General features: G+C 48.0%; 1 protein-coding gene across 11 annotated transcripts in view; it reads right to left on the bottom strand.

Annotated features, from left to right (window-relative positions):
- Window positions 1–23951, bottom strand: part of LOC124471873 (inositol 1,4,5-trisphosphate receptor type 1-like) — a 53001-nt gene that overhangs the window by 2284 nt on the left and 26766 nt on the right. For 3 of the 11 annotated variants that reach the window (XM_047026518.1, XM_047026522.1, XM_047026517.1), the window contains 19 exons: window positions 21139–21186; window positions 19872–20004; window positions 18247–18449; window positions 12958–13141; window positions 12502–12758; window positions 11736–11936; window positions 11513–11623; window positions 10590–10685; window positions 10286–10429; window positions 10083–10184; window positions 9647–9839; window positions 8656–8778; window positions 6840–7015; window positions 6167–6331; window positions 4368–4566; window positions 3910–4002; window positions 3419–3558; window positions 2404–2569; window positions 799–959 (listed from right to left, as the gene is read on the bottom strand). In XM_047026518.1, the coding sequence (XP_046882474.1) occupies window positions 799–959; window positions 2404–2569; window positions 3419–3558; window positions 3910–4002; window positions 4368–4566; window positions 6167–6331; window positions 6840–7015; window positions 8656–8778; window positions 9647–9839; window positions 10083–10184; window positions 10286–10429; window positions 10590–10685; window positions 11513–11623; window positions 11736–11936; window positions 12502–12758; window positions 12958–13141; window positions 18247–18449; window positions 19872–20004; window positions 21139–21186 (2895 nt within the window). The remainder of the gene's footprint in view (window positions 1–798; window positions 960–2403; window positions 2570–3418; window positions 3559–3909; window positions 4003–4367; window positions 4567–6166; window positions 6332–6839; window positions 7016–8655; window positions 8779–9646; window positions 9840–10082; window positions 10185–10285; window positions 10430–10589; window positions 10686–11512; window positions 11624–11735; window positions 11937–12501; window positions 12759–12957; window positions 13142–18246; window positions 18450–19871; window positions 20005–21138; window positions 21187–23951) is intronic. The other 8 variants (XM_047026525.1, XM_047026521.1, XM_047026526.1 and 5 more) reach the window with 6 other exon arrangements.

Genomic DNA, 23951 nt, shown 5'->3' on the forward strand with positions numbered 1-23951 from the left:
AAATAACAACTGAGACAATATGGGAAACTACTCACACACACACACACACACACACATAACCTCCCCCCAACCCACACACACCATGATCCATTCATTTATAACTGTAGTCAAAGTCTTATCTGTCTGGGCAGTTTGGCAGCGACTCATGTTCATATCTACTTCTCTGTCTTCCTGTTTGATTTAAATCTGTTGTATCATCAAATGTGTGTGCGTGTTAGTAGTAGGGCATAGTGTATGTGTGAATGTGGTTATTTACATCTGTGCAAGGTGTGGGGGTGACTGACTGAATGAGTGTGCTGCTGTGTGTGTGTGTGTGTGTGTGTACATACATACAAGTTCAGTGAGACTAAGCACGCCCGCAATGTCTGAATGTGTCCTGACCCGGCTGAACTCTGACCTTGAGGCAGCGTGAAGTTAGACACACACCCTTTATGGGCCAACCTCACACCAGAAAGGCGTTAACGAACAAGCTCGCTGTGCGCAGCCAAGGCACATACACAGCATCCACAGGGAATTTCCAGCAGGTGCTGACAGTAGACAGAGGCTCTATGTTCCCTTTCAGTTTAAGTCAACATGTAGTCAAGGGACATGACTGAATAACTAAATAACACAACTTTGTGGCCCTGTGTCCCCCCCCTCCAGACCTGTAGCTACCCCAGATGACCTACTCTCCTATGTGCATCCACTCCGCCCTGCCAGGTCACATTACCTGTTACATACTGTCCTCTGACATGGGGAGAAGGTTAACCCATTTCTCTGTTATACAAGTGAGCAAGTGTGTGTGTGTATGTGTCTCACCTTGATCATCTCTGCTACATAGCTCTCAGGACCTGTGTACTCAGTGGAGTCTTTCACCTTCACCAGGACTATGAAGAACAAATAGTGCCACATGTTGTGCTCCTCTTTGATATGCTCCTCAAACGTCACTGTCTTGTTGTCAAACTTGTCTCTCTCCAAGCCTGCAAACACACACACACACACACACACACACACACACACACACACACACACACACACACAGGGCTTAGGATCACAAGTAATTCAAGTTCAATGTTACTGTTATAACAGCCATTGCAAAATGTATGCCTCATTGTTGGTTAACTTGAAGTGCTGCTTTAAAACCTTCCAAGAAATGGGGAATGAGCAACTTCCAGGAAAACATGCACTTTTGACCCAGTCAAAGTGTTGAGTTTAACAATTCAACTCTTGAGGATTCTGAAATTCCTCCCTTCTATCTCCCTCAGGCGGAAAGAGGTGGGGCACCAGACATGACTTATTGTCTACCCTCCAGTAATTGCTTCCCCCAAATCATGTTTCCAGAAATGCCTGATTGTATTGCCAAGTCATGAGCTGGAAGGAGACTCCCCTGTACATTTAGAAAGTATGTTTCATACATTTTACGACACAAATGTTTGTGGACAGTTTGACAGTATGTAAAATGATCATATTCGCTACTTGGTCAACGTCCTTTACCTGACGCCTGTGACCTATACACATTTGTGACTGCTGGGTATTTTCAATGATGACTGCAGCAGTGTTCAGGTTCAGCTGGTTTCTGAGGCTTTTGGTATCAAGTTCTCTTGGATGCAAAACACATTCTTGTATTTAGATTGAATGACTGACTTAACCAGACAGGAATTTGCCACTTTCTGGCCAAGAAAGATTGCTTGGTTGCTCTGGCAGAATATTTGGGTTCATTGTCTTGCATGAGGATGTAATGCCAACCAATGATTTTGGAGAAGACCAAATTGGAATATGGAAGCCATCCTGCTAGATCATTTTCCTTCAAGTGCTATTGGTGCTCACTGTACATCACTTCATGCATGTCAGCAAGGACGCATCTCTCTAGTAGCCTTGATCCTTTAGACCTCAACCCAGTATCTCATCTCATCCTGCCGGAAACCATGGATACAGCCATTCCCCCTGTGGTCAGGCTTATTCAAGAGGCGAGTCAGAGATGGCCTTCTGTACTCAACCAAGCTTAATACCATCTGCCGCCTACTGGCCCTGACTGCTGGAGTGGCCTGGCACACACACGCACACATGGCAACACAGGGTCTGGGCAGTGGGAGAGAGACAAAATAACACATGCATACAGAGAGCGAGATGCACAGAGAGAGAGAGCCAATGGAAGAGAGTTGACGGTAGCCCGAGCTGGAAGGTCAAGCTTTGAGGAAAAGTGAAGCATGTGGGTGACGACAAAGAAGGGGAAAAGGAAAGGAGGGATAGGAATACTGATCTACTAGTTCACAGCAAGGTCTCTCTCTGCACCCCTTACAGGTGTCAATCTGGGCTTACTCATGGGGTTGTGTGCACATTCTAACCACTCTCACATCCACTCAGCAGAAGAGTGCTGGTCACAAACTAGCCATTTTGTACACATAAGCTGTGTGTCCCACCCACCGCAGATGAAGCAGGTCGTCTTCAAGACCTCCTCTTTCTTCTGCTTCTCACTCCTCAGGTCCGCAAAGGTGTCGATGATGACTCCAAAGATGAGGTTGAGGACAATGATGATGACCATGAAGAAGAACAGCAGGTCATAAATGACCCGCGCAGCAAACAAGGGTTCCTGGAGAGGAGAGACGATATTCAAGCTTAGGAGTTCTGTTTGCTCTCCGTGAGCTCATCATCAATAATCCCAAATCATGTTTCAATGCATTGTGAACCTGGGGTGGGACATATAGGTGTCCTGTTGTATCATCAAAATCAACACATAGTTTAGCCTAACCTAATGACACACTTAGAGAAGAGGTCCGCCTGTGAGATCATGGTGGGATAACATAAGAGGATTGGCCTGTTGATGCTGAATGAGGCCTAAAAGGTTCTAACAGGGCTTAGGGTAATCCACCCTATCACTGGTGTTTATGGGAAATACAAGCACCCAGGTGCAGCACAACAGATGCTACAGTGATAAAGTAGTGCTTACACAACCGCACTCATAACCCAGAATCTACTCACACACACACCTCTACAGTACCTGGTAGTCCTGAAGACCAAATACTTTACACATACATTGTAATACATTCTTTTCAATCTGAGAGGGTTTACCCTGCTTCAGATCCTATGGTGAGACATATTCAGACGATATCTAGGAAGTCGAGTTCGTCATTGGTTCTGTGTGGCTCTGTGTTGCATGTGATGTGTGTATGACAGAACGGGGGTAGACATTCACTGTCGTCAGCCGCTGGCTAGGACTGTTTCAGAGGAAGGCTATTTTTGGCCTGATTCCTACTCAGGGAGAAGGTTGTGCAACTGGGCTGTTTACAAGGAAACCCTCCAAACGTCTGTGGCGTGAGGAGAGGAATAGAGGAGAGGGCAACGTGCTTACCGTCAACTTACATGACCCAAACATCCCGCTGGCACAGGCATCCTGTTAAACCTCTGCACTGTCATACACACACACACACACACACAATACCTCTTTGGAGGGCTTTCGTAGGACGTCTCCGACCCCCCCTCCACTCCTCAGGCCGTGGCTCAGCACGGTAACGATACACATGAGCAGAGAGTCACATGTCCTCTCCTTGTCGTCATCCTCCCCCTGGTCCACTGAGGAGTCTGAGGACAGGCAGAGGGTGAGGGACACGCACACACACAGAAACGCAAGAACTCACATGGAAAGTCACCTAACCGGTGACATGCAAGCCCAGACCTTGGAAAGGAGAGCACATCTGAACCATCTCTTTTACCCGTTTATTTGCAGGTTAAAAGGTGACAACACAGTTGTACAGAAACTGTATATTTTCACCCTGGTTCTGTGGATGGAACCACGGTACAGCTGAGAGGCAGAGAGGAAGGGTGGTGAAGCACTAACATTGAGTAGTGGGCCTCTGAGATACAACCCCTCAAACCTCTGGGATCTCGCTGCAGGGGGATGTAGAAGAAGACTAGAGTGCAGCCGTATAGTACCTTGCTGTAGGACGGCGGTGGTGCAGTTCTCTCCAGTGTCAGGACGACACACACTGCTAGACAGCAGCTCACTGGCCATGCTCCCTCCGTTCTCTGCAGAGGACAGAGGCAGCGGACAGAGGCAGCAGACAGAGGCAGCGGACAGAGGCAGCGGACAGAGGCAGCGTTAGGACCTAGACAGACTCTAGCTGAGGAAGACAGAAGGCTTTCATCTTGTTTTTAGTTCCTCATGTTTTCTTTCAGTTTGAATGTCTAACAAAAACAGGTAGCAGGATATGCCATGGAAATAGAAACACAAGTCACATAAAGTTGAAAGATATCAAATAACAGCCATTAAGTGCGTGTGTGAATAGGAGACTAAGATCTTGTTGTATGTAGGGCCTTCTGGTGTAGTCAAAGTCCTGTCAGTCTGTAGAGGGTTAACTGGGACGATGATGCGCTGCTGGGTGGGTCCTCACCCAGCGTGGGGGAGGTGGTATTGGGGATGCGGTCCACCTCCAGGATGAAGTCATCCTTGAAGAAGATGTAGCCCACGATGGAGAAGAGGTAGACCAGGATGAGAGCCAGCACAGCCGTCAGCACGATGGAGCGCCCGTTACGGGTCACACTCTTGATGACGTTTAGCAGGGTCTCCTCCCGGTACACCAGGTCAAACAGCTGGGGGGGGGGAGAAGAGGCTTCAGATGAACGACTAGGATCCATTCACATGGTGAGACAGCTGGACAAACATTGGTTTTAGTTGGTCAAATAGGGCACAGATTAGTTATTTGAAGAAGCAACATACAAACTGTCTGACAAAACTTGAAGGTAAGATTCTTTCGCGAAATGGTTGGTACTCATCACTCATCATAACCTTTGTAAACATTGTTTTTTAAACAAATTCAAAAACATTATTATTTAAACCATAATTTATCTTTTTCTAAAACAAATAAGGACCTTTTTTTATTTTTTTACTATTCAAAACGTTTTTTTTTTTCCAAAACAGATTCACCAACAAGACACTGTTTTTTTAAAAACCTTTCAAAAAAAAAGGAGGAAAATATTTGTACCGAAATTTTCGGACTATAAGGCGCACCGTTATATAAGCCGCAGCAGCTAAATTGAATGATGTGTACATAAGCTGCACTGGACTGTAAGCCGCGGGTGTTCTAATGTTTAATTACCATATGTAAGGGTTCATGCACAGAGGGGATTGTCGGGAAAGAGATGGCTGCTTGAGGAAGCTCCCATTTATTAATCGTTAGCCGTTAACCGTAAAAATCCATAGATTAGCCGCACCGTTATATAAACCGCAGTGTCGGCAAATGGGACAAAAGGCGCGGCTTATAGTCCGAAAATTACGGTAGATATTTGTAACATACGTAGACTAGCTTACGTTTTCTGTGCGTGATGGCCATGAAATGAAAAAAGGTGCGCAATGACAAGAATTTATATTGATCATGGCACCAAATACAGATTAAAACTAAAGTAATGTTCCTGTGTAAATGGAAGAAGTAAACAAGTACAGATATTTGTGTAAAAAAATTAAGGAGTGAAAGTAAAAGGTTGCCAGAAAAATAAATAGTGAAGTACGGTACCGATACCAGAAAAGTACTTTGTTACTTCCCATCTGTGGGTATAGATCCCTTACTGCAGCCTGTAAAGAGTCATCGACTTGTCATTGATGACACTAGTCATAATGGTAGGGAGGTGATGGGAGAGGAGCGGCTGACTCCAATTTGTAATTTTGCTACTACAAAACGCCATGATTTTTTGGGATAACCCACTTCCTGTAATGTGGACACTCTCAGAGCAAAATTTGCGTAAGTTCCACAGCTCTTGCTGTTCTATTCAGTTAAAGTGTTTTTCAACCGGAGATCATTTACATGGAAATATCAACAAGAGAAGAGAATGGAAACCATCCTGGCACTTGGAGGGAGACATTTTAGAACAACCCAGAAACACCAACACACATCATCCAACACCTAAACAACTACCCAACAACAACAGAATCAGTCACACACTATATAGACGCTGTCCTTGTGTGCACCATTAGGCTGTTCATAGGAAAGACTTTGGAGGAGAGAACCTGTGGTTTGGAGAGTGACTCATAATTCTGCTGACTCAGGAGCAGGTTCTGCCCCAGGTGTTTCCTGCCAACCCGACCAAAGTCCAGGGTTCCAAGACACTTGTGGGAATCTCCTTTTTACAGTGTTTAAACAAGACGTGTGTGTGTTTAATGTATACTGTTAGCAAGAATACACTGTGTGTGTCTCACCAGCAGGCTGTAGAAGAAGACATGGACGAACACCCCCAGGCTGCAGATGATCAGGTAGAGCAGGTGGTAGAGGAACTCCACGTCCAGGACCATAGCCTTGTAGCCCCGCGTGAACGTCCCTCGGTTCCCCACGAAACTCGTCAGGAAGATGATCTTATTACACACCTGGAAAGTAGTGGGAGACACTCATTATTTAATGTGCGAATGTTCATGGCTGCGTGTTAGTAAGCCGATGCTTAATAACACACGAGGAGGTGAGGCTTGGGTCAGCGTTAGTAGCTCATTATACAGAAGGATAGGTATGTCCACACTTGTGTGTGTGTGGGGGGTGGGGGGTTGGTTAAGGACTCATGTGGGCGGGTAAGGATGAAAGAGGGAGCAGGTCTGGTGTTAGGAGTCTGAAGTCCCGGTTCCAAATCCCTCTTGACGGCTACAGGGGTGGTGTGTGTCAGTTTCTAGTGTTCAGTGACGCACTTCGCACCCCGCCAAGCGCTGTGGCGCTGCCAGGGAGGACTTTTGGTAAACCAGTGGGTGACGCCACTGGTACCCTGGGTACTGGCTGGGAGAGGGAGGAGGTATAGAGTTTGCAAAGACTGCAGAGGGCACAGACACACACACATACACACACACACACACACAGGGAGGTGTAGAGTACGTGAGAAGTCACACTCACGTTGAAAGCTCCCAGCAGGAAGAGGGTGGGCTCCAGGCCCACGGAGAAGATGAGGCGGAGGATGGTGGCAAGGATGAGGGCCCGGATGCCCAGGGGCTGGGGCATGACGATGACAATGGATAGCGATACCACCATACCTATCCATAGCAGGGCAGACAGGTGGGGCTCCAGTATACCTAGAAAAGGCACACACACCTTCATAAAAAAAGTTTTCTAAATAGGATACGTCCACATTGCTAAAATCAGCAAGGCTGACAACTCTCCAATGTCTTCTTTAGAGCTAAATATTCATCAAAATCATTCCCCATTATCATCATGGGAAAGGTTTACCAAGAAGGAAGAATGAGACTGTGAGCTCACTGTTGTTGGCAGAATGACTGTGCAGTTCATAGCTTAGCCCTGGAGATCAGCATACTTCCCTCTTTCTAGCAGGCAGGCCCCAGGACTCACATCAGGACTTTCAACTCAGAGAGCAGGTTACATAACTCCCAAAAGTATGCCTGTGTGTGTGCGTGTGGGAGTGTAAGCGTGTGTGCTTGTTCCTGAGCCAGGCTTTAATAAAAGCCTAGCTGGCGTTCCCCTTGAACCCAGGGTAAATCCTGGATTAGGGTTACATCAGGGGGTTTCATATAACTGAGTGGCCAACCAGCCCCCAGTACCCTGGTCCTTGCCCATAACCAGGCCACACACAGCCTACTGCTTCTGTTTATAGCCCCATGCCTTAAACAAGGGTTTAATACTGCGTGTGACTCTTTACATGTACTGTGCGTGTGTGAGGGAGGACAGGGGGCAAGGGGAGAACAGGACTTGGATAAAGAAAAAGTGATCAAGGTAAGATGAAAGATGAAACGATACAGAGGAGAAAATGGGTCAGTGGCAAGGGGAGGAAGGCCGTTGTGGTTGAGGGAGAGATAACTGCCCCTCCTTCCTCCTTCCTCCTCAATCCTCCAACCATCTCTGTGGAGGTCACATGACAAGTGCCACTTACATAACAGAGCTGCCTCTAAAAATACCCCCGTTGAAAGATTGATGAGGCACACGGGCCCCCTACGGAGGTACGCTTCTGGGGGACATGTCTGATGCGTGTGAAGGATCAGAAAAGAATTTGCATCAACATCTGTCTCTTGTTTTGTCCACAAGTGGTGTCGTGCGTTTTAGCTTCGTGGCTTCGACCTGCTGCTCATCAAGCGGCGGCAGGAAAAACGGCCCCAGTTCCTCTGCTCTTATCTCATTTCCATCCCTCCTGCTTCAGGACAGGATGGGAGGGGAGCACAGGTCAGGATCCCTAAGACATCTTCATGCTTTTAGAACCACGCCAGAGGTATGCACACTGTCACTTTCTTCCCATGTACAGATGCACACACACACAGAACAGTGCAACATAGCTGCATATATACTGAATATGTATAATAGTTTGTTGCAAATGGCTCATCCAAACTACTTCTGCACATCCTCGGTTCCTGAGCAACACACTTGGCAAATTTTAACTTCATACAATGCCCAGTTCCCAGGATAACCGAGCCACAGACATGCACAGACTCCTTAGATGTAGTGAGATAGAGATATGATCTCCAAAGTCAACATGAGAAATGTCACTCTCATAAATACCAGCACTCATAACCCCAAGATAATCATACAGATTCTTTGCAAGGTGTTGTGAAATATACAGATATATATGAAAATGTGTAAGAAAAGTCCTTAAAAATACTAAATCATATATGAGTAAACCTAGAAGTTGTTCATTTTCTATTCACGGTCATGGGTCAGAGGTTCAAGTTTTGGGACTGGGTTGAGGAGTTGGGTTAGGGTGACTGACCTTCTCTGATGCCCTCCAGAGGGTAGAAGAAGGCCACCAGCAGGTTCATGAGTACGGCCAGATTGAACGACACGTTGCTCCACAGGGACATGTTGCGGGAGCACCAGTACAACACAGGCTGGGCTGGGGGGAGGAGGGGGGCAGGGAGGAGGGGGGGAGGAAGACAGATGGTTGAACTATTGTCTTAGTAAAATGAAATCCTTCTTGTTGTGAGGTCAATAATATATTACTTATACAGCTAGTAATACCATGGTTTTGTATTGTTAATGACCAGTACAACAGCACTCTTTACAAGAAGCTTTGATACTAGTGCCTCATCAGGGAACAGGATGAAACAGAGGACATGACTAGGACCTTAGGTTAGTTCACTGTGACCTTGTCTTCACTGTAGTTCCTCTCCCTCCCTCTAAGCCAACCCACAGCTGACACCAAGGCCTGCTCACTGGAGCTATTCTCAGGTCACGTCTGTTTCACTCTTGTTTTATAGGGAAAGAGGAAACAGACTAAGGGACTTTTTTGACTTTGACTGCAACATGAAGTGTGTACGTGTGTGGGCATGTGTTTGTCTGTGTGGATGTGGTGCGTGTGTGTGTGTACGTGTGAGTGTGTAAGTATGCCATAGTTCTCAGTTCTGATTCATAAAGATATAGATGCTTCACGGTTCAAAGGATGTGGAAAGCCCCTGCATACTGACAGTGGAAACACATCAAATCACGTAATAGGGCCAAAACACAAACATGCAAAGACCACAAGCACAAGCATACACAGCCTGATATACATTATATCAGTATAATATATATATATATATATATAGCCAGATATATATTTCAGTAAAGTAAAGAGTCCAGTTTAATACCATGACATAGCTAGTAAGTCAAACCACTTTGTAGCTGCTAAACAATGTTTACACATATCTTCTATTTCAGTCAAAAGGTAGTAGAATCCTCTCTTTTTTCTACGTACATGAATATATAACAGAGCCACGATCTACCTCTGAGTTTCTTCTGCCAGTTCATCTCGTTGAAGAGGTCCTCTGCCCTGAGGAAGAAGTCGTTGATCTTGCTACCCTGCTCATCTCTCTCTGTGGTGTAGTATATTCGCAGCTTGGATTCGCGGGTCAGGAACTCGCATATATTGGGTACTGGGAAAACAATCTCCTCCATGGTGCGATCATGGCGCACTATCTGAAGGGGGACATACAGGGGTACCAGTGACACACAGTCACCTCCAGGGCTGTGGGCCTCACATGGCACCACAGGGTTAAGTCATGAGGCGTAATAGGAGAGTCAAGTCACAACACTAGACTAGCTACTTCGGCTCCAGGCTAGCACAAGGTCTTCTGTTCGGTTGAGGGCAGGTAGAAAGGTCATTATGTTCAATAAAGATTTGAGAGGCCCAACATTTTTATTGCAAAGTGGTGTCCTGACCTCTATCTGGGCGGTGTGTTTGGCATAGTACTCCAAGGCCTCGTCTCCCTCAGAGCTTCCTGGCTTCAGCATCACCTGCAGTTCCTTGTTGTGACGTGCCAGCTACATGACCAAGGGCAGAGAACAGGAGGCTGAAAGCACTCAAAGGAAAATAAGACACATATTTGGGTGAACCGTCCTTGATACAGTCCCTTTAAGCCAACCTGATGGGCCAAAATGTAGATGTTGTGTCCCACGTTCCTGGGGGAGGCGGCATCGTGTTCCTCCTCCTCCCCAATCTCCTCCTCCTCCTCAGGGTCTTCAAACTCCACCTCGCCTTGGAGGTAGGCCTTTTTTATAACCTCCACCTGCAACCCCATATCATTATAACACGGCATGATTTTAGAGGGGACTGAGAAAAAACTAAAAGAAGGACAGATAAGAAACGGGTCATTATTGGGCTTCTGGAGTGTATTAGGTGGTACACAAGGAGCTCTGCACAGATACGCTGAGACAGTAGCTTCTCACCAGCTCCTTGGGCCTCATGTTGTAGAGAATCCTCTCAGCGTTCTCACTGTCATGTCGGCTCTCCATGATAGCCAGGAGCAGCTTGGAGGCATTGTTCTAAGAGAGCGGTAACAACAGAGAGAGAGAGAAGGAGTAAGAGAAGGAGTGAGAGAGACAGACACACAGACAGAGAGAGACGGACACAGAGAGAGAGAGACAGACACACAGAGAGAGAGAGATAGATAGATAGAGAGACAAAGAGAGAGAGAGAGAGAGAGAGAGAGAGAGAGAGAGAGAGAGAGAGAGAGAGAGAGAGAGAGAGAGAGAGAGAGACAGACAGACAGACAGACAGACAGACAGACAGACAGACAGACAGACAGACAGACAGACAGACATACAGAGAGAAACATGGTGTGGGGGGGGGCAGGAAGAGAGGGAGTATTCATCATGTCTTAGTCATGAGGTACCTCAGACATGAAGATAAAATATTTTTAAGCGCTTTCTGTTTTTCCTTCCAAAGTAAACAGGCCCAATCCCCGGTGCTAGCGGAAAATGCAGATATTTGGTTTGGCAGGAAAGTTGCTAGCTCAGTAAAGATGAATGACTTGTCCAGTTTTCACAGCAGCAGCACACTGTTTTTGAAATTCCGCCCCAGTATAGAGTAGCCATGGGTACCCAGTGTGAAGCCCCTGATCTCAGCCCCTGATCTAAGCCCCTGATCTCAGCCCCTGATCTCAGCCCCTACCCCAAACATGGTCCAAGTCTTAGCCTTAGGTACTTTATACCACATCTCATCTAGCTCCCAACCAACTCAATATCAGCCCTCAGCCCCCAAGCCTAACAACCAGCTTCCAAACCAATCCCATGGCATGCCCCGGCCCCAGCCCCAGCCCCAGCCCCGGCCCCGGCCCCAGCCCCAGCCCCGGCCCCAGCCCAGCCCTCACCTTGAGCTCCAGGACCAGGTCCATTCTCTTCTTTCCAAGAGGGTTGATGTCATTCAGGATCAGGGCGATGATGATGTCAATCCCATTGGACTCATGGGTGGCAATGCAGTTCTAGAAACATGTCAAGTTGACAGTCAAATGGGTTTTCACTTGTGTAGTCCTACTGGGCTGGAGGACAGGGTGACGTGGTCATTCTACTGACCGATGCCCAAGCTGTGCCTACCTGGTTCTCGTGGCAGGGCCCTTGGCAGTACTCAGTCAGGCTCTCCACAGTCTGGTTGATGAGGGCCACGTTCTTGTCGTTGATGTAGAGCCCCAGCAGGCCCAGGCCCCCTGTGGTGCTGCCACAGATGCAGTCCAGGAACTGCAGCGTCTCACACACCAGGTTATAGTTGTTCTTGTTGTTTTGACAACGCAAAAAGTTCTGAACGAGAGGAATGAAAAGATTTGAATGGTTTGTCTGTCTGTAAGTCAGTTAGTAAATATATAAATATGTAAGTACACAAAAATGAAGAAAGTCAATACTGTGTGGGCTATTTTTAAAATTGTGTTCTGACTTCAATAACACTATTCTATATGGTAGGAACAATTTGTACTGAAATGAGTCATTTGAGATCCCTCTCTGTCCCAGTTTGAATGTGTAAGAGAGAGACCAGTTTGCCAGTGTCAGACTGGGTGAACGAGAGCAGGGGAATGGAATGGTTGTGAGAAGTTGTCAGATGGCTGAGGACAGTGCAACCCAGAGTGCCCTCACCTCTTACACTGTGATGCACATGATTTACTGCATGGTGTCATTTCATTTGAATCTAAAGCCAACCACTAGCTCAGTGGCAAGCACGCACAAATACACACGCACGCACACACACAACTAGAACCATATGTAGATGCCACCAGCTACACCAGTTGGAGGGCATTTCTATGACTCTTTCTATGACTCTTCATGTTCAGTGTAATTAGTAAGGGTTCCCCCTGTAGGTGTAAGGTCTGACCTGCAGGTCACGGTTATGGTTCTCACAGAGCAGCTGGAGGAAGCGCAGGATGGGCTGCATGATGATGATGATGAAGCTCATCTCGCCCTCGTCCTGGGTCTTGTCGCCGGCGGTGAGTTGGCCGTCGGCTGCTGAGAAGTGGTCTTCGGGGTCAGCCTCGCGCCGGTACGAGTTGAAGGCCTTCTTGGTAGCGGAGGAGGCCTCCAGCAGCTGCCCCCTCACGTCCTCCGTCACCACCACGGCGGAGTCTTTGGCTGCTTGTAAGTTGTGTTTGAAGACAACTCAATTGGTTAACTGGCATGATAGATCTCTTCCTCGCCAAACCAACCAACAACATCTTGAGCTGAAGTCATTGTGTTGATTTGGATTTGACCCATGCCTGTTCATTGGTTCATAACCAGGAAGTTACATGACCGTACGCAAATACCACAGACAGGTTTAGGGTAGACTGCTGACCTTTTTTGCGTACGGGCAAGTCTTTATCCTGGGCATCATCATCCTTCTTCCTGTTACCCAAGTCGCTGGTGTTGACGGTGACGGTGGCCTTGATTTCCAGCTGGGCCAGTTTCATACGGTCATAGAACACCCGGAAGAACTTCTCAGATTTCTTGTCCTCTGTCAGACGACAGAAAAACGAACGCTGGAAGAAGAGGAGAGCAAACCCCAAGAGCACAGGCCAGTCAATTAATATCAAACAGAACAGGAAAGCTACAATAAAACCTTCTGTTTTGTCATTAAAAAGTATGGACAAAAGTAGTTCTTCATTTTCCTTTAACTTCCTATTACATTCATTTCGAGGAATCCGTTTGTTTCAACAGGTAAATACAGGCCAGTTAATGTTTAAACAATCCTTTGAGAATCACCATGCAGATGACCTCAAGTTACCAATACAGTCATCTGATACATTTTGTGTCATCTGCACACTTGACTTGGGATAGAAGACATACAGGCCGTATTGTTCACCAGCTCTGACTCTGCAAGCAGGGACAATGACAAGGGCTCTTTTCTTTGATCTGTTCTCTATGAGGTCACCATTACCATAGTTTGAAAACAAAAACACCAAAAGAGAAAGACACACACACACACTAACTCAACATGTGGGACATGTTTTCGTGGTGAGTGTTATGGCTGTCCTCATCTGAACAGGGTCAGGATAAATTAGAGTACTTTCTAAACCCTAAGAGGTTGCCATGGAACCTGCTTGTCCCATTTACCTCAAGGCCCCATGTTTTGATTATGTAAGAGTTGCTATCTACTCTCTGATGCCTACTACAAGAGGCTTTTCCCTCTCTCTCCCTCTCTTTATCTACCTCGCTCCCTCTCTCCCTCCTTCTCTCTTTCTCTCTTTCCCCCTCCCTCTCTCTCCCAATAGACACATTCGCAAAACGAGTCCTGTCACACCAGAGGTGAAAAACAAGCGTGAGAGAGAGAGAGGAGGGAGAAGGCTGGCCTATTTTCACAGATAGAAGAAGAGAGGGAGTGAGGGAGGAAGAAGGGGACAGAGAGAGAGAGAAATTGTGAGAAAAAGAAAGAGAGGGAGTGAGAGAATGATAAGGGAAAACAAGACAGACTTATCAGCTAATATCTAGGGCAGGTCTGAAAGCCTGTTGCATAACCAGCAATGTATCCAGGTTAGACGGGAACCTTGATAATCTAGCCTAGCGTGGGACAGAGCGGCTACCATTCACTCGCCAAAAATGAATGAGCAGCACCACGCCCCCTACTTAAACACTGTTGGACCTTGGCTCTCATAAGACTGGGCTGACAACACTGGAAGGTGATCACAAACCAGGAACCAAACAGAGGGACACAGTCACAGCACATGTACACACGTACGCTAACGCACAGCGTGTGTGCACGGAATCCAGTAGCACAACACAGTGCCTTCAGAGTTAGCCTCTCTTTCCCTCTACTGGATTCTGCCAAACAATGACATAGTTGTGTGCTTGTGCTCACCCTCCCCCCCCACCCGCCCCCCCCACCAGTAGATTCCAGAGCCCCTTGGCAGCCCCGCCCTCCTCAGGCACCACTGAGCGGCAGCTCTCTCGCACGTACACATTCTGCCATCAGCGGGGATGAGATGAGGAGACAAGAAAGGGTGGAGTGTGAGACAGTGTGTGTGTGTGTGTGTGTGTGGGGGGGGGGGATGCCAATGAGACTCACTTGTAATAAATAAACTGAAGTTGGATGGTGGTGCAGGAGGGGGGGATTAACTGCACCGCTGGCATCCCACTCACAACCCACTGCAGGGAGGGCTATCACAGAGAAGGGGGGGGGCTGCGATGCAATGCAAAGCTCTCTCTCTCTTTCTCTCTCTCTCTGCTCACGTAACCCTGTCCTCTGTTAGACAGCTTATGTGTGGGTGGGATGCTGGGATCTGAAGGGGGGGGGGGGGGGCGCACAGGGCTGGGGGCCAGGATAACACATACACACCGATTAGACTGATCCAACCAGAGACAAGTGCTCTTCACAGCTCCCCCTCCCTCCCCCCTACACCATGCTCCATTCCTCCACCCGTGGAGAACTGCGTCGCTTACATAACACACACACACAAACACACACACACAGAGACTCATACATGCCCAGCACAAACACAACACATATACACACTGATACACACGGACACTGGTACACATGGACACCATACAGTAACATGCCCATGCACATATGTTGTTGCATGTGCACACACATACACACACGGGGATATAAGGTTAGCTTCCGTTTATAATGAACAACGGTAAATTACACTATATTAGTAAACACACGCGCCCCCACACACACACACACACACATCATTAGAGCTCTCTCTCTAACACTGGAATAGACCCAACCACACCACTTTTTTCTTATGTAATCACGTCTATGTTCCCCTCCCTACCTGCTTCTCTGCCTTCAGGGGGCTCACCACCAGGAGTGCCCCAGCGCTAAACCCACAGTACTCCCTGGACTAAGCTGCCGATTAGGGCTGCGATAGGCTCCAGGTGCAGGGGTTGGCAGGGCTGCTGGTCGAGGACCAGACTTGGTAACACGAGGCCGGGGCACTGAGCCTTCAAAGCGGTGTGGCTTGGTGTGTGAGCGTGGGTGCGTCATCCAGGAAATAAGCTCTAACTGGAGTCACCAGGGACATTCTGGGCACAGACTCCTGCGCTGCTAATGTATAGCACATAGCATGTACTTGCACCAACAACTTGACTAACTATGACATACAAAATACTGCACATGGCACTGACGTGTCAATATGTCTAGTAGCTTCACAAGCCTGGCCTAGGTCATGTGAGGCCCTCATGATGCAGAGGAGGGGAGTGTAGTTTAGCGTCTCCAACAGGGTCTCCACTCTACAGGAAGTCAGCTTCATGGACGTCTGTGTTTGGATGGCACCTCCAGCTGGAGGGCAGGAGGGATGTGATGCTGGGAATGAAGCCACACGGGACGGAGTGGAGACTAGACCGTAAAGTGATGGTGGGACCGAGAGAAAAAGATGAGAGAGAAACGGAGAGAGAGAAAGAGTGCAAGTGGAGGACAGAGGAGCGCGGGACAGCGGTCCCAGCCCCCCCTGCAGTGTTGGGTAAACAGAGAGCCTGTCTGTATCCATGGAGACAACCCCCTAGTGGAATGAGCGAGGGAGCGGGTGAGGAGGGGCGGGGGTGAAAAAACAAGGTCACAGCGCTTTCCCTTCTCTCCTTCCGTTTCGCTACTTGGCATCAACAAAGGGATGTTATATAACAGCTATTTATACCCAAGGAGCCTCCCTCCCTGGCTCTCATTTGGTTTCGTCAGGCAGTGCCACATTTCAGACCATACTAAGTTTCAGCCATCTTTTCCCTTCTATTGCCTTCTTCTTCTTTCCTACCATGGTTCTCTGGGAGTCAGCCCTCCGCTCTCTCTCTCCCTAGCACTTACATCACCAGAACTCTCAAGTCAATCTGACCTCCAGACGTCGCCTCCCCTGACACTGTGTCTTAACTACTTTCCAGTCTAGTCAGAGGCCGGTCCTCAGGAGAGACGATTCTCTGCTCTCAACACTGCTCCGCTCCAGCTCACCCGCCACCACACTGTTACCGGCCCCAATCAGCCTTCCCTGGTGTGGCCAGTGTCAGGCTCTGAGAGCGGAGAGCAGCACGACGGCTGCTTCCATGCTGATGTGTGACCAGAGAGAATGTCACGAGTTGCCATGTCACAACTTGATTTATAGCCAGTTGGACTCTTCCAAGGATGGCTGGAGCAGGAAGCAGGCAGGAACACTCGCCTCTGTTACAGCAGTGTGTGTTTGTGTGTGTGTGTGTATGTGTGTGTCATGTTTTATTTGTGGCCAGTATGGAGGTCATGAGCTAATGGTTAACTATGTTACGTGAGTGCACCAACGCAAAACAGGTGCACACCTCGACATCAAGCTGAGGGGGACACGGACAGAAGCCACCTCACTATGTTCTATGTCTCTGCATCTCTCTCTCTCTATTTTTGAACTACTGTAACTGTGCTTTTGTTAAGTTTTACATGACAGGACCAGAAAACAAATATATAAGTATTAAAAACTTTTGAACTGGTCTGTGTGGTCCTCAAGAATTATGTTCTTAATTTATAGTAAAGTTTGGTTCTCTTACTGAGAAAACTTAACTCTAAGCATTCTTTCCAGAACAAATTGTGTCAGAGAGGAAGCTCCAATTTCTCTCCAAGTTCCCCTCCTCTTACGCCACACTCTTCCTCCTCCCTCTTTCTCCCTCACCCTGTCTCCCTCACCCTGTCTCCCTCACCCTGTCTCCCCACTGCCCCAGTTCCGGAGGCCACCATGACCCAGTTTGAGCTGGGAGAGAGGGAGAGGGAGAAAGGGAGGAAAAGGGAGCAGAGGAGAGGAGAAGGAGGCAGGAATGTTTTGGAGCTTGAGACATTCCTCATTGTTCATTCACACAGTCCTTATGTAACACGAGCAGGTCACGTGACAGGGCTCTGCAGCAGAGGCAGCCCAGCTAGCTGTGGGAAGCCAGGGCATTATCTACGCTACAGCGCCTTCTTCACTCTAATCTGATTATACAAGCTGCCTTCTTATGCAACAGCGTAGACAGATGGGTAGACAGGCAGACAGACGAGTAGACAGGCAGACAGATAGGTAGACAGGGAGACAGACGAGTAGACAGGAGGGTAGACAGGCAGACAGATAGGTAGACAGGCAGACAGACGAGTAGACAGGAGGGTAGACAGGCAGACAGAAAGGTAGACAGGCAGACAGACGAGTACAGAGGCAGACAGACGAGTGGACAGGAGGGTAGACGGGCAGACAGACAGGTACACAGGCGGGTAGAGAGACAGATAGACGGGTAGACAGGCAGACAGGCAGGTAGTTATACAGTGGGGCAGACAAGAAAAGAAATTATGTGCAGCTAGGCAAAGAAAAACAGAAAGAGAGCGCACAGGAAAACAGGCATGCACACACAAATATGCACTGACACACACTTAGAGACCATTTTCCTTTCCCATCCTTCAGAGGGGTAAGCCACTGGCCTACGTCAATGTTGGTTGCCAAAGCAACGATTTATCAAGGCCGTCTATAAATGATGATGGGAAACTGAAAGCAGAGGAGAGGTGATGATAGTGGTGTGTTGATGGAGTGGCCTGCACACCTACACACACCACATACATATGAATCAATTCTGCCATCACCATCATATGCTGCCCTACTGTAGAAGAGCACTATCAGAAAGACACAAACACACACACACACACACACACTGATAGGTGGGTGTGACTGACCTGGATGGTGGTGTTGCCACCTTCCAGCAGGGCGATGGCCAATAGGATGCTCTCCTGGAAGACACGGTCGCTGGTGGTGTTCATGATGAGGTCGATGACAAGGTCGGATGCGCCTTCCTTGTCCAGGTGACACTGTACCTCTGCCAGGCTCATCTCGCCCCGACTCAGCGCCCCCGGACCACCCAAACCTGGGGTGAAGGCACCTTCATATGGCCATTGCAAGAATAATTTAAGGTATATGGATTGCTATTTGCAGTACATCATTTATATAGTGTAGTGTTAAGCCCCTTAGTCACATTCTCATCTGAACCAGCATGGGCTAGTTGTGTGTTGCATGTAGGCCTGCATAGGGCCATGCAGACAGTTCTCAGGGTAAGACAAGCTCTAGGACAGGACTTCAACAGGTGCAGCATGAGGCTGCTTACACAGGAAGTAGCAGCCCATCACCTAGCAACCGCTAGAAATGGAGAGGGAAGGGGGAGACTTCCTGTGGTCTGGCAGCGGGCCAGGCAGAGTCAGTGCTGGTGCACGTGAAAGTGAACCCTAACCCTTCCCAGGACCAGCCATAGTGCTCCAACTGTACCGCACTTTATTTGGCATGAGAACCAATAGAAAAATGTGTATTGACGAACATGATTACACCACACACATGAATATTCAGTCTCCGTCTGTTTTTTGTGCAATGTGGCAACAACGCTGAATGGGAAACTACATGGTAACAGCTACATGGCCATCTGGCCCACATGACTCCTGTTCCCACATATAAGCTGGTTACTGGGTCAATATGTTATCACTGCACTTCAAACTCCCTAGACTCCTGTTCATCAAAATACTATGAAAATAAGGCATTAAACACACATACTTGAACTTTATTTGTGTTCAAATCAAATAAAAAGCTTACAAACAGAATCTAACACATTGTTTTCAGATATATTTCTAAACAGACGCCTTTTTATTTCTGGTGATGAAAGCATTATGGCTAGGTGAGCTGGGTCAGTGTTTTCCCTCCTAATAGCAGACAGGGGTGAGTGTGAAGGCCTTATCTCCTGTCTGCTAACAGCTGTGGTGCGGTGGCAGGGACTGGAGGAGAGCCAGCCCACTGGGTGCTCTCCCCCTCTCAGGGCCTCCTCAGATACTGGACCTGCTTAGTTAACATAGAACAGCAGAAGGATGATCTGGACACACATGCGTAGAGACCAGGCTGCGGTGGACCCGACCCCGGGACACAGTCCCAGACAGCAGAAGGGGAATGTGCTGCTGCTGGAGGCTGAACAGCAGGGGACAGAGCAGGGTCTGATGTCACTAAGATGGTGGAGGTTTGATACTGGGGTTCCCCATACTAGAATGGGGGCTAGCTCCTCTCAGGATTTCTCTTTCCTTGTCACGTTGTGACATGATGATCCACAGGCCAAAGCGTATCAACATGATCAAGTACTATTGACTAGATTGAGTTATGATAGTGTGAAGTAGTCAGCTCAACAGGTTATACTTCTGTGGCCTTGCTCCCCCAAGTATGAACCATCATATAAAACCCAACGGTCAGAGAGACAGAAAGGAGGTTGACAACATGGAATCCAATAAACAGCAAACCATACCGCACCCTGACAACAGCAGATTCCCCTCACCTGATTGGCTCTTTCCAGGTCCTACAGGGATCAGGGGTCCGTTGCTGAAGGCAGTGAGGCTGTCCCTCCGCCCACCCCCACTCCGGAAGTTGCCATAGTAACGATTCACCAGAATCTGCCGTAGTGCCTCGCCCTTCAGAGAAAAAGGAGAGAGAGGTCTTGGCTGTCATGATGCCAGACAGAGGAGAGGGCGAGGGGAAGAACCATGTCACTTGGTTTGTCGATGTCACTTCCTGTAAAGGCCGAGGCATGAGGTAAGAATACCCCTTTGAATGGAATCGCACTGTTCAGAGTCATTATGTTTTGCAATGCATGGATTTAAAGTGAAGTATCATACTGTAAAGTATGAAAGTCCGTCTAACAAGACAGTCTCAGATATAACACTCACACAAGACAGCTGTGACGCTCGTCTCTATGTAGGAGTTGAGGTCCTGTTTTAAGACTGATCCACCTGTGACCACCCCTCCCACGATGTGACTCATCCTCTGACGCAGGGGTGTCAGCACGACACAGCCATTGCCATAACAACAACGATGGCCCACAGTTACCTGACAGACCAATTGTAAAAAGTGAAGGAAGTGGCAGGGTGGGACTTGAAGAAAGAGAATGAAGGAGACGTTATGCAAGTCTTGTTCCTATGGTTACATGTTGATAGTAACAGGGCTGCCTTGTCCCAGATAGAGAGGGAGAGACGGGTACTTCAGGCTTTCACTGACAGTGGGCCGAACAGCAGTCCTGAGTGTGAGGATAAGCACTGAAGACCTGAACAGGAGAGCACATCCTTGACTTGGGTCCCTGTTTCCCCCCTTGAGACAGCAGCTGGTCTGAGCTGTGAAGGTGGAGGCTGTTAGAGAGCCTCATGCTGAGGACAGGCAGCTCAGAGGAAACAGAAACATGTTCTCCACCTACACTGGCTCCAAGTCAGGTACTGTAGTCTCTCCTCCCTCACCTCCACCGCCCTGATGATCCGGCTGTGCTTCATGCAGTTGGTGAAGTACAACTGTATCATTTCAACTCAGCTTTGAGGGAATTTCCTCTCAAATTAGGTTAACGGATAAAGAGTCAGATTAGGTTTAGCGTAAAAAAATTGTTTTCCTTATCTTGGTGAAGCATTACCAAGTATAATTTGAAGCAAAGTTTGGGGCTGAGATGTCTGAACTAATCTCTACGGTTGTTGAAGTTGATGAAGTGTGCAGGCCCAGCCGTCAGTGTTGAAGTTAGGGTGAGAGGGGCTTCTGGTTCTGGTGGTGCTGAGATCAGTACCTACCCTCCTCTGGTCCTCCAGCAGCTTCTGGGGCTGGTTCTGATCCAGCTCCTGGGTGCAGTGAGGAAGGTTAGCACAGCCAAGCCAGCGGGCCAACACACACAATCACAGGGTTAGTCATCATGCAACATGGAATTAACAATGTCCATACACACAGAGTTGATATTGACAAGAAATATATTCCTCTATGAATCATAGGATTTAAGCATGCAAAGTGGAAGCTGTTGTAAGCAATGCCATGCCTTTCACCAGGGGTTAGACCTGGGTCATTCCAGGGGGAGGTGAAAGTAAAAAAGAGGTGGGAAGGTTTAGTGGTCGTGACTATCAACCAGGAAGTGAAGGGTGAAGTTACAGGATATGAGCCTGCTTACTAGCAGAGACAAATGACATGCTCAGTTACTATTCCATTGCCTAACTAAGTATTTCCCCCTGATTCCTAGTCCTTTGATCAGAATGTTGAGACTGCAGTTCACTTTTCACTTCTGCTAAGTAATAAACAACATTTCCCTGAAACCCAGTACCAACTATCCTGTCTGAGTTCCTGTAAACTGTGCCAAGCACAGCACAGTCTGGCACAGCCTGGAAGCTACACTCCATTGAAATCCTGTTCATTACATAAACAGGACCAGTAAGGGGGGGGGGGTTACATAATGGCCACCAAAACAGTGGCACACAGGAGATTAGAGGGCCCATCTGTCACCTACACAATACAGAGATGGAGAGCGAGAGAGAGAGAGGGAGGGATACCAGAATAAACACCAGCTCTGCCAACATGACACACAGGAATCTGGGTCTCTCTGTGCCACAGTCAGAGTCAGAATACAGTACAGTAGACTAGAGGGTCTGAAACGGATAGAGGTTTGAGGTGCCATAGTGCTCTCCAACAAAGAAACTCATTACAAACAAATCTTCTGGATCACTAAGCAGCAATTATGTGCAGTGCAGTCCATAAGTATTTTGACTTTAAATGGATATTGGATTTGGAGGAAACAATTACTATAGGCTAAAGTACATACTGTCAGCTTTGAGGATCATAAACCATAAACCATGTAGGAGCTACAGCCCTTTTACAAACAATCTGCACTTTAACAGTCATTTCCAATCTAATATGCTGGAGTACATATCAAAGACGGTCCAGAGGTGTCCCTGTCCAAGTAGACTGCACTCTGTAGAGTGTGTGCCCTGTGTGTGTGGTACAGCAAACACCACTGACAGGTCTAAAGGAGTTGTCTGTGTCAGTCAGCCAGAAAGCTTGAAGAGGCCAAACCAGCCCCCCCCCCCCCCCCCCCCCCCCCCCCCCTCAAAGCCACCCACCACATCAAACCCAGCCAGCTGCCTTTAGAAAGGCCGCGGATCGGAGCAGATCCGTGCTCCTTGCCGCCCACAGTCTGACCACAGCCACCGCAGAGGAACCCCTGACCGTCACCACATCCGCCTAGTAACTGTTCCACTCAGCTGGAATGTCCCCGTGGCAAGCCCCTGCTCAGACACCTCTAAGACACTCTACGGCAGAGGAAACAGGCAAGCACGAGCACACTAAAACCTCTTTAGGTGTTTTTCTTCTTCAGAGTGCTATGTTGGTGCATGTGTTTGTGTTTTAGCAGGCGTTGGCTGACTCATGTTTAGACCATTTGTGACTGAAACAGATCCTGGGGTTCACCAGCCTGTTCTGTCCGAGGCCATAAAGACGTTAAGGAGGCTAGTTATACTGTGCTTCTCTGTCATTTTGACTGAATTTGACCCTACTTCTCTCCTCCTCAGACCTGTAAAGTCTCCAGTTCACCCCTACAACTGGACTGAGGAACAGTCTGGTAAGTTCAAGATAAGAAACTGAGAAGATATGAGGGGAAGTCCAGCATGCTTTGTCCAACCAATTGCTTGTCTTAGGAAATGAATCAGGAAATTAGCAACAATTGTTCAAAGTCTGTTCATCAATGATGGTCCAAAGGTCCCCAGACACCATCCCTGGAACTCAGTTGAGAACGTGAGAAGTACATTGCAAGCCTGTGAAGTAGTATAGAGTCGTATAAACTCCCCTGTCTCACACTGCTGAGAGAGAGGCAACACTGACCTCAGAGGGTCCAAATAAATCACACGTCTGACATCAAGCTCCGGCAAAGAATGTCTGCAGCCCTCAATCTCATCTATCACTGTCCACATGGTGCGAGCCTCATGGCAAACTGTATAACAGGCATGCTAGTACGTAGCTCCATAACTATATGATCAAATACAGTGGATCAATGCACTAGATTGTAGTTGAACATGTTTTATAGCTAGTTGATCATGTTGTGTTTTGTAGGTGACCTAGATCCCCAGTTCCACCCAGTCTTCCTGCTCCAGAGCACTGTGCTACTGTGGACGTATGCAGACAGAGAGGACTGACAGGCTGTCCCCAGCTCAGCTGTGGGTTTCTGTCCACGGACCACACACCAGTCTGTCTTCACTGGTTGGGAGAGAGACAACGAGAAACCTCAATGAAGAGAGGAATTTTGTTTCATGTCATGACATTCAAAGGTGGTGGGAGAGAGGAAGAAAAAGAGAAACAGAGGGAGAAATTGGCAGAGAGTAAGAGAGAGGGACAGAGATGAAAGAGAGAGAGAGAGACAGAGAGACAGAGAGACAGAGAGAGAGAGAGAGAGAGAGAGAGAGAGAGAGAGAGAGAGAGAGAAGGAATGATATAAACGGGAGAGAGTGGGTGAGGTTCCTGCTTCCTTCCTCCTGCCATAATTGTTACATCAGAGCTGGGCTACCTGCAGGGCTCTGAACAGGCACATCATCCACAAACACATCCACACACAACCGCACAGACACACGTA

Source organism: Hypomesus transpacificus, chromosome 9, assembly GCF_021917145.1.
Source record: "Hypomesus transpacificus isolate Combined female chromosome 9, fHypTra1, whole genome shotgun sequence".
NCBI classification, from domain to species: domain Eukaryota; kingdom Metazoa; phylum Chordata; class Actinopteri; order Osmeriformes; family Osmeridae; genus Hypomesus; species Hypomesus transpacificus.